This window comes from Aspergillus pseudotamarii (assembly GCF_009193445.1).
Source record: "Aspergillus pseudotamarii strain CBS 117625 unplaced genomic scaffold BDV38scaffold_43, whole genome shotgun sequence".
NCBI lineage: Eukaryota > Fungi > Ascomycota > Eurotiomycetes > Eurotiales > Aspergillaceae > Aspergillus > Aspergillus pseudotamarii.
The window spans coordinates 260,508-280,040 of record NW_022475057.1 but is presented as its reverse complement, the minus strand read 5'-3'; the positions used below and the strand labels follow the sequence as shown (position 1 = coordinate 280,040).

Here is a 19,533-nt window from a genome sequence, read left to right as displayed (position 1 = left end):
TTTTTTTTTTCCCTTCCCCTCCCTCCTTATATTTTTTTTTTCTCGTCCTCTCTCTTCCCTTTCTTCATCCCTCCTTTTCTTTTCTTCTTGTTTTCACATCTCTTTTCCTTTTTTCTTTTCTTTTTTTTCTTGTGATACCCTTGTGAGCTTTCTGTTTTGCGCAGACAGCTCATATAGTCCCTGTGAAAAGGAACCTCGATTGTCGTCGAGGGTCTGGGACAATCCCCCGCAATTGTTTTTATTTATCTTCCATAAACAAAAGTTGTGTGCTTTTTGATTCATCATGGATCAACAAAGATTCCTGCAGCAGCTGCAGATCGTCCTGAACCGTAAGTGACCAATCATGAAAGCATAAGCAACGAGGCATGCTGACCAGAGAATTTCCAGCCACCCAGGGAAATGTGAAGGAAGCGACAGGCATCCTCCAGCGCGAATTCTATAACAAGCCCGATTCCCTGGTGTTCCTCATCCAGATCGCTACTGGTCATGAGGATACCAACCTTAAGCAGCTGGCCGCTGTCGAGGCTCGCTCCTTGGTGAACAAGCACTGGGTTTCCGTGCAGGCCGGCCAGAAGCCTCAGATCCGCGAGCAACTGCTCCGTTCGACCCTTGGCGAGAGCTCGTCTCTCGTTCGTCACTCGATCGCCCGTGTTATCTCGGCTGTTGCCAAGGTTGACCTGAACGATGGCGAATGGGCCGAGCTCCCCAACTTCTTGATCCAGGCCGGCAGCACCGGCAACAAGGACGAGCGTGCCGTGGCTATCTACATCCTGTTCACCATTCTGGAGACTCTGGGTGAAGGATTCGAGGAGAAATTCCAGGATCTTTTCAACCTGTTCGGCAAGACTATTGCCGACCCAGAGAGTGAGGAAGTTCGTACCAACACCCTTCTGGCTCTTGGCCGACTTGCCATGCACCTTGACTCGGAGGAGGATGTTGGCCCCGTCAAAGCTTTCCAGCAGCTGATCCCCTCCATGGTCGCTGTACTCAAGGAGTCGATCGATCAGACCCAGGAGGACCGTGTGATGCAGGCTTTTGAAGTCTTCCAGACTATCCTGGGCTGTGATCCGGCCCTCTTGACGGTGCACCTCAAGGATCTCGTTGTCTTCATGAACGAGATCTCCGCCAACACTGAGGTGGAGGAGGACACCCGTACCCAGGCCATCAGCTTCCTGATGCAGTGTGTCCAGTACCGCAAGCTCAAGGTGCAGGCTATGCGTGTCGGTGAGCAACTCACTCGCACTGCTTTGCACATCGTCACTGAGCTCGGTGATACCTCCGTCCTCGATGATGACATTACTCCGGCGCGCTCTGCCCTGGGACTGCTCGATATGCTGGCGCAGAGCCTGCCCCCTAGCCAGGTCGTCGTGCCCCTCTTGCACTCTTTGGGTCAGTACTTCAACAACACCAACCCCGACTACCGTCGTGCCGGTATTATGGCTCTCGGTATGTGTGTTGAGGGTGCCCCCGACTTCATCAGCACCCAGATGAAGGAGATCTTCCCCATGGTTCTCCAGCTCTTGGGTGACCCCGAGCCCAAGGTTCGTCAGGCCTCGTTGCACGCTGTGGCCCGTCTTGCCGACGACCTGGCTGAGGATCTGAGCCAGGAGCATGAGAGGCTCATGCCCTTGCTCTTCCAGAACCTTGCCAGTGCTATGCAAGAGTACAAGGGTGAAGAGGATGGCCCCACCATTGATATCATGAAGGCTGGCATCAGTGCTATCGACGCCGTCGTCGACGGCCTTGATGAGAAGGATGTTGCCCCTTACCAGGGTGAATTGGTTCCTATCTTGCACAAGCTCTTCAAGCACCCTGACTTCAGAATCAAGGGCTTGGCTGCTGGCGCCCTTGGCTCTCTGGCCTCCTCCGCCGGTGATTCCTTCCTGCCATTCTTTGATGAGTCTATGCACTTGCTGCAGGAGTTTGCAACTGTCAAGGACAGTGAGGAGGAGCTCGACCTGCGTGCGAGCGTGACTGACGCCATGGGCGAGATGGCCGCCGCCGCCGGTCCTGAGCGTTATCAGCCCTACGTTGAGCCCCTCATGCGCGCAACCGAAGAGGCCCTGCACCTTGGCCACTCCCGCCTGAAGGAGAGCACTTACATCTTCTGGGGCGCTATGTCCAAGGTCTACGGTGAGCACTTCTCTGCCTTCCTCGACGGCGTTGTCAAGGGTCTCTTTGCTTGTATCGAGCAGGATGAGACAGATCTTGAAGTTTCATTCGGCGAGGCGGCCAAGGACTTGGTTGGTCAGGAGGTGACTGTCGGTGGCCGCAAGGTCAAGGTTGCCAGTGCTGATGATGACGATGAGCCCGTTGGCGAGGATGGTGAGATTGAAGATGTCGACCTTGAAGATGAGGATGGCTGGGATGACATCACTGCCACCACTCCTTTGTCCCTTGAGAAGGAAATCGCTGTTGAGGTTATTGGTGACCTTGTTACCCACACCAAGTCCTCCTACTTGCCTTACTTCGAGAAGACCATTGAGATGGTCCTGCCCCTTGCTGAGCACCCTTACGAAGGTGTTCGCAAGAGCACTATCAGCACTCTCCACCGTTCCTACGCCATGCTGTTCGCCATTGCCGAGGAGAACGGCCAGATGGCCAAGTGGAAGCCTGGCCTGCCTCTCCAGGTCGAGCCTGCCAAGGAGGTGAAGAAGTTCGGTGAAATCCTGATGACCTGCACCATCCGCATGTGGACCGAGGAAGATGATCGGTACGTATACTGTCTTTTTGCTTGTTTTTCGCTTTTCTTTTCAGGCTTTGGAATCTTTTCCTTCCTGCCACCTACAATGATGATCACCCTCGTTTACCCAGCTCACTTTGACACGCAAAAAAGCGTGATTGATGTTAACGACGATTTATCTCACATCTGAACTTTTGATCCTTCTATGTGTTGCTTTGCATGAATATTTACGTGGTGGCTTCGATTCTAACCTACCATCACCTAGGGCTACCGTCGCCGACATCAACCGCAACATGGCTGAGAACCTCCGCTACTGCGGTCCTTCTCTCATTTCCAATGAGACTACCCTCCACAATGTCATCACGATGGTCACCGATATCATCACTAAGAAGCACCCTTGCCAACTTGAGTTCAGCCCCGACGACGATTCTATCGATGCCGGTGAAGAGACTTCTGAGTTTGACTGGGTCGTTGTTGACACTGGTCTCGACGTCGTCTCTGGTATGGCTGCTGCTCTGGGTGAGAGCTTTGCCGAGCTCTGGAAGGTCTTCGAGAAGACCATCATCCGTTACGCCGGCAGCACCGAGTCTCTCGAGCGTGCCACCGCTGTCGGTGTTCTCGCCGAGTGCATCAACGGCATGGGTGCCGCTGTGACCCCGTACACTTCTGCTTTCATGAAGCTGCTGATTCACCGCCTTGGTGATGAGGATCCCCAGACTCGCTCCAACGCTGCTTATGCTGTTGGCCGTCTCGTTGAGCACTCCACCGCTCCCGAAATTGTGAAGGAGTTCCCCACCATCCTCAGCCGTCTCGAGGCCTGTTTGCACATGGACGTCTCCCGCCTTCAGGACAACGCCACTGGCTGTCTCAGCCGCATGATCCTCAAGCACCGTGACAGCGTTCCCCTCAAGGATGTGCTGCCTGCTTTGGTCAAACTCCTTCCGTTGAAGAACGACTTCGAGGAGAACGACCCTCTGTACCGCATGATCTGCCAGCTGTGTATGTATTCCAAGCCTTGATTATGGTGAGCCCTTTGCTAACTATCCTGCAGACAAGTGGGAAGACCCCACCATCCGCGAGCTTACCCCTCAGTTCCTGCCCATCTTCCAGTCTGTCCTCTGCGGTGATGAGGATCAGCTCGAGGACGAGCGCCGCGCCGAGCTCATCGAGCTTGTCAAGTGGCTGAACCAGATGCAGCCCGGTGCTGCTCCTTGGGCTGAGCAGCTGTAAATGCTCAACCGACTTGATGGCTTGACGACTCAACAAATATTTAATGGATAGACTGGTTAACAAAATGGTTTTATGGTTGACTGATAGAAGATACCCCTCCGGAGCGCATCAGGGTCGGCCCTGCTTATGCGTGATGATGTGACGAAGACGGATAGAAAAGTCATGTATTCGTTTCGCAATGATTTATGAACAAAATGTTGTAAATATTTCTCAATGTTTATAACCTGCCTTGTCTTATGTGTTTCTTTTACATCGTAGCATGTACATGATGGCCTCGCTTTGAGCCTTAAGCTGTGTGGTCATGAGCCAACGTTGAACCTCGTAGTCTACCATCAGTCTCCTTGAGTCTTGAAGCAACCTGTGGCCATGATTCCCTGAATGGCCATTATGGTGCTCTCCACTCACAGCATGAATTTCCTGTCACCCCCAGATTCATCAATGTACGCATTTGTACAAACTCACCTGAGCCCTTGAAAGTTCCCACCAACCATTAATTAATTCGTTAATCCTCTGGGAAATATACCAATCTGCTCAAAATATAGCCCAAAGCCAACTTCTGATACACACTGCAATACTATCTATAGACACTCGGAAATTAAGTGAAAGTTACAATATGATAGTACGTATACGTCACATAAAAGACATTTTACACTTCTGCTATCTATGCCGTACAATCTAATCTCTTTCCATGACCCTCCCCAAATAACTGGGCTACTCGACGTGTAGTAGCGGTTTATCTTAACAGACTCATACTATCCCGCTGCATCAGTCCTAATGAAGAGCTGATTAACTACATACTGCATACGAATATATATATATTTCAAGGCGGAGAAGTCGTGTTGTATCTAAAATACCACTACAAATTGACTAATAATTAGAATCAGTGATTTTCATTCTTATAATCGTATGTCACCACACCCGAAGCTACCGGCTGGTACCACGACTCGTATCTTCTGCTCTGTTCCGTAGAATTACATATAGGGTCTGGTTTGTGTGGGAGAATATGGAATGGTTGAGGATACTTATATTACCAATAGTATAGTAACAAAACCCAACCTATCTTTCTCTTTCTTCCCCTTTATTGAGTTAGTGTTCGTTGACGTTGAACGTGGGACTCAGCTGTACTGCTGTTCCTTTAGGAGGGAGCAGTGATGCTCTAGTTTCTCAATTAAATTGAATACATTCGGGTGTACTTATATCATACGAAGACAAGAAGAGTCCCAACCTCGAACAGTAAAAGGAAGGAAAGAAGGGAGAAATAGTAGCTACTACTTAGTTGACACACCCAACCCCCAACGTGAATCCCCCTTCTCCAAGCCCAGGAACTCAACCACTCTCTCCAAGTGATCCACCCCCCAGAAACACTCTGTTTCGTTCTGAGCATTCACACACTCGACCCACGGTAGTCCGAATGCTCCGGTGCCGAACGCTTTCTGGGTGTTCTCCGTTAGACGGAGTTGGGTTTCTGGTTCTTTTGACTATATATCAGTTAGCATTAGTGTCAGGATTGATATCAATCACAATATCGTCACCATAACCATCATCACCAACAGCCACATAGAAATACGCAAAATGGATAAAAGAGACAGAAAGGAAATGAAAAAGAAAAGAACAAAACTCACAGCCTCGAGTATCTCCCCAGCAATCCCCACCCCAAACACATCTTCCAAAACCCCCATAAACCCATCAGGAGTGACAATCTGTGAGTTCCCATCTCCCCAAAGCCCCCGATACAATCTCTCCACAACCATAGCTACCTTCTCGGGGTCCCGCTCACTGAGTGTAAGTAATATACTCTGGACATCAACAGTCGGGAAAGGAAACCCGGCCGGTGGAGTTTCACACATGGGGAGATTTAGTCGACGGGACCAGTAGAGACGTTCTTTGTTTAGCCAGGTTGATTTGTCTTTTTTTTTTGTTTCTGTTAGCTTTGTTGTGTTTTGGGTCATTCTTTATAGATCATGGATCTTCGGGTTTTGGGTTTTGGAGTTGGGTAGCGAGAGTGGATTTGGGGATGCAGAAAGGAAGGAAACGAGAGAATTTATAAAGGGGGAATGTATACTTTTAACAGCAATTGGGGGTGGATTTTGACAGATAGTGAAAAGCTCACGGAGGAGGACTGGGGTGTAGGTTATGTCGCATTTTGTGAACGTAGGAGAGTTCTATATTATGGTTAGTGTGGTTGTTGGCATATCTTTGAGGGTGTAGACTGTAGGTAAGGGACGGACTTTGAGAATGTGGAAGGCGACGTAACTGAATGGACTTAGGAGGTCGAAGTAGAGGGTGAGTCTTGGGGTGGACATTGTGAGTATAGAATTATAGATATAATGAAGGTTGTAATGTTATAGATTGAAGAGTTGTGGTTTCTTGCTTGCAATGGTAGGTAGGGTTGGTTAGGGTAATGATTCAGTGGGAGGGAATGGGTTTATATTCTACGACTCTACTGATGATCTACAGAGAGTAGTTTGGATTCATGAGTGGGATGTGCAGGAATATTTCCTTGATTTTCGTACGGATTCCTCAACATTTCAACGTGTAGATAATATGTAGAAGAATGGTGGTGGCTTGAGACTTCGTATTCCCCCGTCTGGCATGATAACTAATCATTAAATCTTGAGTTGTTGGGGTTCCGCAATTGACGCCCCAACCATACACACTGAACTCAGATTGATCAACCAATATTGGATATGAGTGGTATTTGCTAAAATACTCATTGACTGCTCTGAAACATTTCAAGGATCATAAGTTGAAACTTTATAGTAATATAATGCTCTATATGAAGAACTATAATCGGTAGGTGGAGAGAGTGCTTTTGTGTCAGAACTTCGCTTGAGATGACGTGGCGAGGGAAACAATTATCAGCAGAGTTAGGGTTCAGTTGAAATTAATTCTGTAGAGACAAAGAATAGGCAGAACATGTAATCAGTCCACGACTGAGTAAGGAAACAGTGAGACGCATCCTTGATTGCCAGTTTGCTAGGAATTAAAATCTCAAGCCACCGTAATTACTACTCGGTACTCGGTACTACTTGGATCTAAGATCTGTAGAGCCATCTACCAGTCGCCTACAAAACTAGCCGTAAGAATTACAACCCATGAGATTCATAGAATTCTGGTGCAACATGTATATTGTTTTTGAGAAAATTCATCACGCCCTATGTAGGCCGTGGCGGCCGCATTACCTGGAAGCCTTTCTCCTTCTGCTTGGGGTGTTTTACTCGCGCTGCCGTTTTGCGCATCCAGTGGCGCAACGCCTGTCGGCTGGGTTGGTCTTCGTCCATATTCCCCGACGAAAATTGCGTCGACGGTGGTGTAGAGTCGCTAGTCGGTCTACCGTAGTAGAAGTCCGATTCTCTCACAGAGTAATCTACGTCAGGTCTGCTGGGTACTTCTAACAGCTCATCAAGTATATCCAGGGAGCCTCGAGTTGGCGAAGAGTCATGCGATGAGTCCTCGTTCGGTATTGGCCCTACAGGCGGACTAACAGAACGTGATGCTGGGCGAGCGTGCAAGATTCTGGTTGTCGGGGGTTCATTTCGGCGGCGCGGGGATCTATAGAAACTGGAAAAGTCCGTGACATAATGCCTCCCACCGGGAGGTGTTGAGTAGAAGGGTGTGGCCGAGTTGCGACTCTCCTTAGGGCGTTCAAGGGATGTCCCAGCTGACCCCAAGCGGTAGGAGCTGGCCAGGCTGTCGAAACTAGGCTTATTAAGACTGTAGTTCGGGCTTTTCGCTCGGTGCATGGCATCGGCGTCTTGAGGATTAAAGGAACGGTCGTCATGATTCAGAGGCTGATAACTGGTGAGTTCCTGCAAGTAGGTATGATAGGTGAGAAAATCTTGGCTAACCTACCGGCATCACAATCATGTCCTCCGACAATGTATCATTATTTCTACCATTTCTTTTCGAGGTAGCTCGGGATAGCTCCCAGAGCGAGATAAGAAGAAACCCGAAGATTATTACCGCGCCATGAAGGCACAAGATCACATAGCCGACCCATTGATTCGTCACCTCGCTCGAAGTGCACACGAATGCAAGGCTCAGCATGAGAGATAGCAAGCGAACAGCAGCGCACCAGGCGGTCTTGGATATAAAAAAGCCGGCGTGCCGCTGTGTGGCCGTATGGATCAGGACAACGACTTCAAACCCAACAAGCACAAGTAGCTGTGCCAGGCCCCAGTCCTGTAGCCCACCGATTATAATACCTTGTGCTAGTGGAATAGCATGCGGTAGATAATCCAAGTATTGCAGCAGCCTCCTTGGACCGGTCAGCGAATTGTCTTGGTCAGAACCTTCCGCAGACGATGTATCGCTCAGATCCTTTTGCTCAAAATGACGGAAGATCAGATAGTTTGCGCAAACTATGGCAGCCATTGTCAAACTGACTAGAGTGACGCGGTAGTTGGGAAGGTATCCAATCAGGATCAATTCGTATGACATGTAGGACAGAAGAGGGAGACTGAAGAATGAGAGAGTCACCCCTAGGACGATATAACCTCCCTGCCAAAGAATTGCGGTCAACGAAGGCAAGTAGCCCGAACCTGACGTTATCAGGCAAATAACCAGAAGAACCACAATAAGACCAGAAACCAGAATGAAAAGATTGATAAACGCATCGAGCATGACATCAGGCATCTGAGGAAAGCCGAGCATCTGCACCATATACTCGAGCCCATACGATGCATTGCTCACATACATACCATCCTCTACTCCTGTGTACGTAAAACCATGATCAATAGGGCCTGTCCAATATAACAGTGAGGACCAGGCCACCTGACTTACTATTGGCTGGTAGAAGCCCGGATATTCTATAGTAAGTGAGCCAGCCAGAAAGATGAACTGAAGGTATCGTATATAGTCGGTGATATCGAGGATGATCTCCCATATAGGGCCCTGGTTAGCCCACGCGGCTCTGGATTCTACCACCGATTTCACCCCCGCCTTATTCTGGTGCTTGAGCCACGAAGTGATCGCGACAAGGACCACCACAGCGGCGGGTATATAGGTAAAGGCTATAGCGGCGGCTTTCCCAACATCTGGGGTGATCTTCACCGCCGCGCAGTCGATTTCGAGCCCGTCAGTGGTTTGAAAACCAATCTCAGCGGCGAGAGTGTGCAGCCGGTGTGTACTACCGAAGGAGTACGTAAATAGATACTTTGAGAAAAGCAACCCCTCCGGACTGAAGAATGGTATAAGCGACGCGACAAAAAGGTACAAGAATAGAGGGTCCTTACGGTATCAACGGGTCAGTAGGTGGCAGAGGACATTGGCTCTCATAATGCCCCACCTTGCCAACGGGGAAGCCAAGCACATGAAAGCGCAATTCCGTGTCAAGCCCGGTCAGGTTGAGGTCATCGCACGCAAACTGGGACTCATTGTGGACACCGAGGATTGACAACGACAGTGAAGTCGAGCCATCGAACGTGTCCAATGAGCCGCGGAAGCTGTCAATCCAGAATGGGGACTCTCCTGGGACACTGGATCGCGAGGAATCACAGTGGTACTTCCGCACCCATGCGGCTTGACAGCCTAGGACATAGACGGCAAGGTTGAGCAGAAGATGGGTCCAGGCGATCCCCCGAGGCTGCATGGCACGCGCTCAATACCTACCCCTTAGCGTACTATAGAACTCATCAAGTTGGACCAGAGGATCATTGGCATATGTAGCGCTAATGCGACCACAGTGCAGGCAAGTGATTCTTCAATTTCAGACTTTTTACAAGAAAAGGAGTTACGTACTAAGAAAGCGGCCATTCAAGGTGCAGGTCACGGGAGCCTAAATCTACAAGACGGTAATTTTTTTTTTTTTAATCGGCTATACATCCGACAGTCTCCACATCGTCCCCACTTATTTTCAGCCTAGAAAACGGGAGAAGAAAAGAATCTTGCCTGCTATGTAGGTTTGCTCTCACTTGCGAAAAGGAAGGTCCGAGCCCTACTAGACTTTTAATAACATATGCTCATGCGATAGAACCATTTTGCATCAACGCTGGACCTCCTATTCTAACGCACTATCATGTCCATATGAAAGATCCTACTCTACTGGACTGACGTCTGAAATGTAGAAATCTAATTAGACGTGTGGACATCCAACTCCCGGGCTTAGGTAGTAATTGGACCCTAGTTGCCGCCAATATCAGTTTACATCGTTGTATTTTATATTCTGACAAGATCAATTGGATGGAGGGAGGAATTAGGTTATCATGTTTGTGTGCGATTTGTCAAATGATGGTTACTAGAGTGGAAGGCTATAACTGGCAGAACTACAATCGGTATCTCCTTAGTTGCTCTTCTCAAAGCGCTCGTTCATAACCCGAGGCCCCTACTGAATATAAGTACTTAAATATGCAATGCCATTTTGAAGATGCCCAAAACCCATGATCATGCGTCCGTTCTGGTCGGTCTATATAGATTCGCGACCCAACCATTCTTTGCGGAGGGGACCAGGCCAATGATAGTCGCAATATTGACGTAGGAGTATGGCTTGAAAAGGTCGAAAGTAGCAGCTAGATCATCCGACTTCTGGTTTAAGAGTATTTGGCATGCGAAATGTACGACCAGCTCTCTCACCGAGCTCCTGTTTTCGAGGGGATGGGGCTCCACCGCTTATGTTAAAGAATGCCTTACAAATAGATTCAGATATTTAACCCAGCCGCTATAGATCGAAGCGCCCATAGTCGAGAGCGCTGCTTGTGTCGTGGTGGGCCCATGGTTCTTGAAAGATGACTTTCTGGTGGATCCAGGTGGAGCGCAGTAGAGCTTGGCACCGTTCATACCTTGATCACCGTAAATCAAATTCAGACGTTGGAGTATTTATAGTGCGCAGTCTTCCTCTCAGGACGAATCAAAAATCGTGTCGTAGAATATTTCCGACGAATGATTTGCAGCGTTCCCAGGGTAACACAAACTCACGGCATGGATCGTGAAAACCCAACACAGAACCTGCAGTGCAACTTTATGTGGACAAGATATATAGGAATGGGACTATATAATGAGGTATGAATCAATGGCTGTCTCCGATACAAATAGCAGGGTGAGCCTCTCGTCATCGAGGATAGTGCGAATGTAAGATACAAGGGTGAGAATATCCAAACTCACTTGACCAACAGGATGACAGTCACAGCACGAGTGTGTCGAACACCAGGGTCACCATATTGCACAATGTGAGTAAATCCGCAAGTAGGATTACTGATTCAAGTCTAGACATAAGCTAAAAATAATTGACACTGGTTGCATTGAAGAGGGTTCTGATGTCGAGAATTATTTTCTTCCAGTGATTGACATAGCCTATGTGTGAAGTAGAAGTGGTGGACTTATCACAAAATTACATGTGTAGTATAACAAGAATAGATTACTCTGTCAAGTCCTAGGAATACAAGGCATGGATGGGAAAGATGGGATGCCTGTATAGCTTCAAGAGTGTCGGATGTAGGAGGTGACCCTGAATGGCAGGGGGAGTGGAATGTGATGGGGCGGCATTGGACTGCAGGAGGCAACGGGAACATTGCCTTTAGTGTGGCTGTGGATGGCTTCACTTTTTCCTGGGGAGCATGCAGCTGCCCAAGTGTAGATGAGGGACGTCTACTTTAGGAAGGTGATGAACGATGGAGGGATTCACGGGAGATTCTGTTGGGGGTAAACTCTGACTTCAACCTTGATGAACGGAGTAAATCCAGGTAAGAGTCGTAACGCTTGTATAGCTTCACTTTCTCTGCGAGAAGGATTTTAGAATAGCAAAACGAAGATGCGATAGCGTGACCTGGGTGCTCTACCACAGCTACTCTCGCTCCAGTACTGCCAACGTCATCTTCGTGCTTCGCGAGGGTAACCAGGTCCCCTCTCCTTTTTCAGGATTGCACTCAATTGAAGACTTCTTGAAAAGGCCTCGATATCCCGTGTGGACGGCGAGACTCGAACGGGTGGTCCCATGTAGAGAGCCACACTGAGCGTTTCAAAGGTCAGCTGGAGTCCCTATGCCCAGTCGGCCATCGGGTTCGCTGTGGCGAGAGACTATTGTCGATGTTTAGCCAAATAGACCTTGATTTATATGCCTGAGGTAGCCGTGGTTGGCCTCAGGTGAACAGTGAAGGCATCGGCTTGCGTACTTGTTTGCTGGGCTGACGCAGGTTGCGTGGGTGTGGTTAAGACTCCAGAACCGTGGCCGAGGATTCCGTGTAAAATTGCCATTCCCACACCATTTCTTGGCACATACCTTTTGGAGACCAGCATTCATAGAAGAAAGAGGATCAGAATACACCTGCTTTGATTAGAGAGTATAAGGCTATCGATTGGTCGGAGAGGCAATGGAGTTATGGCTACACTTCTTATTGCCTGTGAAGCGAAACTCAATTGAGCTGCGTCAAAAGCTTATCTACTTGGGCCCAGTGTTTATGTCTACTATACACAATGAATGACACTGCGTGCTATTTAAAAGTAGATGTTCTATGGCAAGAAGCTGGTCGAGCGTTCCATAGCTGCCCAACTGGCACAATAGTCAGGGCAGAGCTCCGTGAGAAGTTATGCGTCTATTCTGCAAACCATTGTCGATCGAAGGACGTTAGGACACGCTGCACCGCCCGGGAATCAAATTTGGTATCTCTTGCACCGCCACGTCTTTGCCATATTCAAACCACTGCGGATCCATGAAAGCTCATCACGTGGAGATATTCTGGAAACACGTACTTTGTAGCGTACGCTTAAGCACGTAGCATACATCCGACCGGCTCAAAGAGCATGTGCCACAAAGCTGGGACTATTACTCGAGTAGTATTTTGCTAGCGCTGCTAGGGTCCAAATAGCGCAACTGTAGGTCCAATAAATGGTTTTATTTAGGCTCTAGGCAGCAAAGATAAGCCTTCGAATTAATTCAAGCTTTTACGTAGGGCTGACTCCAGGCTTATCAGTAGTTCAATGACCACCTTTGTTTTGGCCTTACGTATTGCTAAGTAGTAACTGCGAGCACAGCACATGAGAAGTCAAGCTCAAATTCTGTACATAATCAAAAGCTACAGCACCTGCTACTTTCCGCCTCGGCAGAACGAAGTCACTCTGGGGAAGTCTTCCAAGTGGATCCTGAAGTCTTGGCTTACCTCTTCGTCTCTTAGTTCGAATTTTAGCGCGTGGCTTAAACTCGGCTGCCTGACGGTGACGTCGCTTGGTTTCAGACCGACTCTTGCATTTTGTCAAGTTTCGCAGTGCACATATAAAAAGGTGAGTTGTCCGCTATTATGGTTGCCCTGAATTGCTCATTGTCGCATTCTTTACTAATTCTTGAAAAATCTCAAGCCTTCTCTGTTTCTTAATACAAAACCGCATCGCATCGACCGTAAAAGTCATCAGTCAAAATGGGCGCCTCTTCTATCTCATCTCCGGTGAACTTCATCCTTCCGTCTTCCAGCTCCGGATCCTCCATCAAGAAACCGATCAAATCCGTCCAAAAACCGTGCTTCGGCTGTGACTGTGGCGATGAAGAGTGTGATTGCTGCATTTGCACGGTGATGTAATGCGATGTGATGATGTACGTCTGTGTACCCGGTTGAGAGTAACGACAATGGAGGATTAACGGAGGGCTTTAGGGCCAAATAGGATCGGTTGATGCCATAAAGGTGTGAGGTCAACGGTTGATCCGAATATACGTGTGTCTTGATGATATAATGCTTGATGCGGATTTATAGTGGTTACGGCCACCTGTGGGAGGATTCTTGCCGCGTTTTTCTCAGCGATAATTGTTGATCTATGCTGTTATTGATATCCATTTGACTTTTCTCTGCTTGTCTCTGTACTGTCGCTCGTAGATCCTTCCTACTTGGGGCTACTTACGATCTCTTGATACCCCAACTTGGTAAAGCAGATTGGTGTCTACAAAATTCACTGCTGGTCATAACTAATCCTCAATAGCTGATTGCCCTTGCTCTTGTAACACGGCTACTTTTAGTCGTTAAGGTTTGCTCAGTGAATTGACATATGGAACCAACACAGCAAATGCAGCTACAAAGCCGGGAGTGGAAAGACCCTGCAAGCTGAATGTGCGCTTACAACTTCACAAATACCCTCAACATTTGGATCACTCTCATGCTTACGAATAGTCAACTCTCTCACTCACAATGTTATTTCCATTCCTTCAGTGACCTACCGAACTACGGCTTGAAATCTATCGTCATCTTTGGCATCTCCCCAACTGCACGACTCATCCTTGCCGGCCCCTCTCGTAGTCCTATGACTTTGTGCTCTGCTATTTTCCTCTGTCGACCCTACACATAACAGACTACCAAACCCGTAAGAGGCATTACGGAGTGGAGCGAGGCCGATACCAGATATACAGCTAGAGTCTATTTCTCGCCATCTTAGCAACTTACAAAGTGGTCCACGAGGAAGCAATGCCGCTATTATATCCTGACACATTCTCCACGATATATGGAAACATCGAAGCAGCTGCCAGTTGGCTGGCTGGGATCTGCCCACAACGAAGACAGTATATCCGGAGGTGAAGTCTTCATTTCGATAGTTGACCGACACTTCGACCCAGAATAAACAAGAGCAGTGTACAAGGCAGTATGGAGGTAATGTCTGAGATCTTGATGGATGCAGACCGTGTCGATGTCCTAGAGCTGCTCATAGCGGACACGTTACTTAATGTTGCTCTATTATGCATAACAAAAATAATCGATCATATGGCGCTGAGGCATGGTGCACTCCGGAAACCGGGTGAACCACTCCTATTACTTGGCCTTGAGGAGCTGCCACGGTTGGGCTATTTACGAATTATGGGGCGTCCAGAATTACTGCTACGCTTTCCTGAGCATAAGGCTTATCTAGAAGCTTTTGCGGAAGGCAAGAAACCTGGTGGATATGGAGAAGAGAATGAGCATAACCCGGGTGTGGAAATGGTAATGCCAGAAGGGATTGATACTAGTGACCGCTAGTAAATCAATGGCATGCCCAATGGCCAGGCGCCTCAGTGTACAATGTGAGTTTGCGAAGGGTAGTCAACCTATTATACCCATCCATAACTGCATGTCTTCCAGGTGTTGGCAATTGTCTTAGCTGCTGTAGCCAGAATAAGATGAGCTGAGAGATACACTACCGGTCTATTCAGTTACTGACAGACTGTTGATACTGACGCTCTTCCTCGTTGAATCTCATTCAGAGTGCTATTTTTGCCCTCCATTCCTTATAGACACCCTGCGCTAGAAGCATCTTCATGACTGGGGCGGCAGCGAATTTGGTGTCTCCCCTTTCCCTTCCCTTCTCCGCAACTTTGCGATCTGCAGGAGAGGGAAGGTGAGAAACATGGCCTGAAGAGGCCGCCGACAGCTTGCATGCTAAGACAGTTTTAGGCCGCAAAATCGTATCTCTGTTGAAACCACTCTTGCCGATATTTCTCAGTCGCCATGCCAGACTTCTTACACTACGCCCAATCACTCCAATTCGCCTTGTTGCGGCGTAAATGTCGGGCGGAAAAGGAGCGATGACTCATAAGCTTGGTTCAGGGTAGGGCTCGCTTACATCCAACAGTGCGAACGTGGGTGGATAGGAGTAATTTTGCCATTGCGGAAGAACAAGGTAGCGAAGGCATACTGCATTGGGCAATGGTTTGGAAGAGTGGATCTTTGACACGATAGACGAACTGCTGTTCTTATCCCCTTTCGCTTTCTAAGGCGTTCAGCTTGGTGGCTCCTCGCCCTTTTCCGTTTGGTTCCTTTTCCTCCGTCGTCCACATTCGTCCACGTGGTCAGGGTGGATATTATGAGGAACACTGTAGAGATTGCAAAAGTCCCCTAGTCCCTCCTTCGCACAAGCGAAAACGATCATATTGGGTATTAATTCGCGGTAGAGGCGCAGCATTGTGGCAACAGTCGCAGACTTTTTATGAAGTGTCCTGAAATTACGGTGAAGTGTCATGCGCTAGCCAATGATGGCAACGATGCGCTGGATAGGGCTGCCAATCGTTACGACTGTTTCCGCGGTCTTGGCGCCCATCTACACTAGGAATTTAGGCCACTACTTGCTTTCGTTCTAGACTGACTGGTGATGCTGAACATCACGGATAGAGCAATACAAAATAACGACAGAAGGCGAGGGCCTGTGGCCCACGTGTTACCCACCCACGAGATGGGGGTCCACCTGGTGTGTTCTCAGCCATGATTGACAGTCGATCAGACAATGCATCCGTCGCTGGCACGTTTGAAAGTAAACGTGTAACAGGCACAGCCTGAGCACAGCGCATTAGAGTCTGGGGTTATGGGCGTGGTTAGTCGAACCGCGAATCAGTAGTGGTTTGACGGGGCGGCTCGCCCATTCGATGTCCAATGAATTCTGCCCAGTTGCTCACCATAGCCCTAGGATGATTATGCAACGAATGAAGAATTCTTCTAGCATTGCATTGCAAAAACCCACTATCCCCCTGCTTGACTGGCCTTATACACTATTTCTGCCTTAGCTTGAGCAGTATAAGAAGAGGTGCCTTTCGCACTTTTCTCGGTATCCCATCATTCATTCACTCAAACAACACGATCATCTAGACTTCCTTTCTCACAAAGTTCCTCTCCATTCTGTGCCTCTTTCTCACTCTATCTCACCATGTCTTATCATTTCGATTCTCATCGGGGAGGCAGCAGCCAAGCCGGCACGTCCTTCGCAATCGGCGGCCGGGAGGAAATAGCCATCCCCGCACAATGGTCTGACCTGAGAGCTGGTGGACGTGTCTTCCTCCAAGGCCGCAATTGCGAGATCATCGCCATCCAGCCTTCTGAATTTAACAGTTCCATGGTCCGCATTGTCCGACGTGATGCCAAAACCAAGGCACCCATGAACGACCAATACGTCAATGTTCGCGAAACCGTCTATGTCCCTTGCGAGGAAACCTACAATCCGGTATGTGTCAACCTTCATAGATCTCACAGTCTTTCCACGTTGCCATGAAGAATGAAACTGACCTGCAATGTTGTAGCCCTCGAGTGGCCGCAATGAAGGGCTCAGAGAGGATGCCAGAGGCCCTAGTAGCCAAATGGTTGCGAGAACTTACCAACCCAGTAACGGTGGATATTACCTCCAGTAAGTACAATACCAATCATAGAGCTCCCGTGCTCGAAAATGTAGACAAACAAGCCTTTGAAGCTGACGGTGGTTGTCATCTAGTTAGTGAAATTCGGGATACTCTCAAGACATCGTTGCGACTGTTTGATTAGTTAGGGACAAGATGGTTGATCCATCCATGGACTCAAGTCGGAGTTGATATGGTTCGGTTGTTCGTTTCTCGGTCGTCTGCTTCTTGGATATACTTGCTTCGCACCTTTTATTATTGATATAGACTGGAACTCATGTTCATTGATTTATTTTTTTATTTATCTTTTTCCCCGGGTTCTTTTCTTCGAGCATCGCCACATACTGGTATCGTAAGTACATGTTCGAAATCAACAATAACATTGTTGACATAATCCTTGCAACGTCACTCCGAGAGGAAGCTCATACTCCCGTCTGACTCTACTAGTGTGCTAAGATAGATTTGCACATGTTGAAGTATGTACCAAATGCTACATTGACCCTGTACTTCCCGATAAACAGTGACGTGATACTTGATCGGTACGCGGCCGGACGATCTACACATCATCACCAACCAGGGCTCAGAAAATGTAAGGAGGACATAAACACATCCAAGCACTAGTAAGCACATAGTATGACACACAGAGTTCCTCACCACGTGCGACAAGAATACCATCATCATCACATGACGTCATCTGACCGGATCCCCAGATTGCAATTCAGAACGAAATCCCGGGCTAGAACCGCACCAAATATTCCTCTCACGATATTTTCCTTCGGGAGTTCATCACTCGGACCCGAAAAGGTTCTAATCCAGTGGGACCAACATTTACCTTGGGCTTGGCTTCATCCACTGAAGAACCAGGGACCAGCTTGCCCGTCACCATGACGCAATGGACTGGACTTGTATACGCAAACGAATTCTTTTTTTTTTGTTTACTTATAAATACTCACGTTTGCTCCGGGGGTGATTAAAATCTGTATTATACTGTCAATTGCATTATAGAGTCTGTGTTTACCTTCTTCCAATTACTCCCTTTCACCTACTACTTCCTTATTATCATAACTTACCAAGATGTTAAGCCGAAGCTCCAGATTCGCTACAAGCTGCACAAGACAGCAACTCTACCGCCAAACAAGAACCCCCCTTCGCAATGCACGCTGTCGCTATTCCACCTCCACAGAGTCAGGCTCATCAGGCGCTTCCCCCGCTGTAGTCGGCGGTATCGCCGGTGGCGCCGTGACCTTCTTTGCAGGATACCTCTGGTACCAATTCTCCGGGGCGAAGACGATCGTTCAGACTGCAAACCAAACAGAAGCGTATTTCAAGGAGGCCAAGAAGAAGGTCGCCCAGAAGACTCCCGAGCCGGATGAAGCGTTCGGGTGGTTGAGAGACACGGCCAAGAGTTATGCGTCGTTTATTCCCGGTGCGAAGAGCTACGTTGATACGGCGTTTGATGACCTAGAGACCATCAGACGTAACCAGGGAAAGGAGTTCGATGAGATTGTCCGCGATGCGTACAATGACTTGCGCGATATCTCAAAGAAAGGTAAACTTGATGTGGATACCGCGGTCAAGGTACGGGATGTGCTGGAGAAGCACTTTAAGCGGCTGTATGATCTGGCTGGGGATTCTGCGGAGGATATTTTGAATAATCACCCCGAGCTCAAAGAGAAGTTTGGGGGCAGCTTTGATCGGCTGAAGGAGATGGGTAGTGCCTATGGTCCTCAGGCTCAGGAGGAGGTTGACAAGACTTGGAAGCAAGTTAAGGATATTGTCTCTGCTGGTATCAGTTTTGATACCGTCGAGAAGATCCAGAAGGTGACTAAGGAGAAGGAGGAGAAGCTTCGGAAGCTCGGTGACGAGGCCTGGAAGCGTGGTTTGGATGAGGCCCGGCCTTACCTTGAGAAGAGTCCGAAGATCAAGGAGTTCGTCGAGAAGAATACAGATGCCTTGAAGAAGGGTAACTATGCGAAGATCTGGGACATGATCAAGGAGAGTTCGTCCTCCGGAAATACTGAAGACTTGGAAAAGTATGTCAAGGATCTCGCCGGTCAAGCCAAGGAGAGTGGATTTGGTAATCTAGATAAACTATCAAACATGGTTCCTGGAGGTTCACAAATCCTTTCCCAGCTGCAGTCCCTTCAGAATGCTGCAGAGAAGAAGGGCCCGGAGGCCGAGAAGCTTCTCAAGGAAACTGTTGACGACCTCCAAGGAGTTTTGTCCGAGAAACTGAAGAAAGCGGAAAAGCTTGCTGAGGAAACAAAGTCTGAAACTAAATAAGCTTGAGTGGCGATGTGCGACTTTATCTATACATATGCATTAGTCGAGCTTCCATCTGGCGAAAGATTAATATTAATCAAGAGGATTCATTCGTGGATGACGATGCATTCTGGGAATCGGCGTTCATATTCGGATCTAGGTCAGCGATGGCTTATGGCAGGTACATTTTAATTTAGCAATGAAACTTCCATCCCAACCCTCAAATTCCCGAGCATGTTTCATGTTTACTTTTGAATCATAGAAATTGCCCCCAGGCAATATTGTAGATGCCTCAGGCCAGAAGAAAATTCGAAGA

General features: G+C 48.3%; 5 protein-coding genes across 5 annotated transcripts; 3 read left to right on the top strand and 2 right to left on the bottom strand.

The window, feature by feature from the left end:
- Positions 1-3: 3 nt before the first annotated feature.
- On the top strand, positions 4-4,150 carry BDV38DRAFT_252484 (putative importin beta-4 subunit). The gene is made up of 4 exons (XM_032055130.1): positions 4-329; positions 388-2,713; positions 2,949-3,682; positions 3,735-4,150. Exons 1-4 carry the CDS (start codon positions 284-286, stop codon positions 3,911-3,913), a joined length of 3,285 nt encoding a protein of 1,094 aa, XP_031911564.1. The 5' UTR covers positions 4-283; the 3' UTR covers positions 3,914-4,150.
- A 998-nt stretch (positions 4,151-5,148) lies between these two features.
- Positions 5,149-6,457, bottom strand: BDV38DRAFT_252480 (thioredoxin-like protein). The gene is made up of 4 exons (XM_032055129.1): positions 6,142-6,457; positions 5,976-6,075; positions 5,536-5,819; positions 5,149-5,391 (listed from the first exon to the last, which is right to left on the bottom strand). Exons 1-4 carry the CDS (start codon positions 6,214-6,216, stop codon positions 5,182-5,184), a joined length of 669 nt encoding a protein of 222 aa, XP_031911563.1. The 5' UTR covers positions 6,217-6,457; the 3' UTR covers positions 5,149-5,181.
- A 1,075-nt stretch (positions 6,458-7,532) lies between these two features.
- On the bottom strand, positions 7,533-9,607 carry BDV38DRAFT_140205 (uncharacterized protein). Its single transcript, XM_032051411.1, has 2 exons — positions 9,148-9,607; positions 7,533-9,092 (listed from the first exon to the last, which is right to left on the bottom strand). The coding sequence occupies exons 1-2, from the start codon at positions 9,501-9,503 to the stop codon at positions 7,757-7,759; spliced, it is 1,692 nt and encodes a 563-aa protein (XP_031911562.1). The 5' UTR covers positions 9,504-9,607; the 3' UTR covers positions 7,533-7,756.
- Positions 9,608-16,492: 6,885 nt separating this feature from the next.
- BDV38DRAFT_284931 (uncharacterized protein) lies at positions 16,493-16,970 on the top strand (the record flags this gene model as incomplete). The annotated part of the gene is made up of 2 exons (XM_032060378.1): positions 16,493-16,786; positions 16,863-16,970. The coding sequence occupies 2 exons, from the start codon at positions 16,493-16,495 to the stop codon at positions 16,968-16,970; spliced, it is 402 nt and encodes a 133-aa protein (XP_031911561.1).
- An 862-nt stretch (positions 16,971-17,832) lies between these two features.
- BDV38DRAFT_139997 (uncharacterized protein) lies at positions 17,833-19,533 on the top strand. The gene has a single exon (XM_032051409.1). It carries the CDS (start codon positions 18,030-18,032, stop codon positions 19,236-19,238), a length of 1,209 nt encoding a protein of 402 aa, XP_031911560.1. The 5' UTR covers positions 17,833-18,029; the 3' UTR covers positions 19,239-19,533.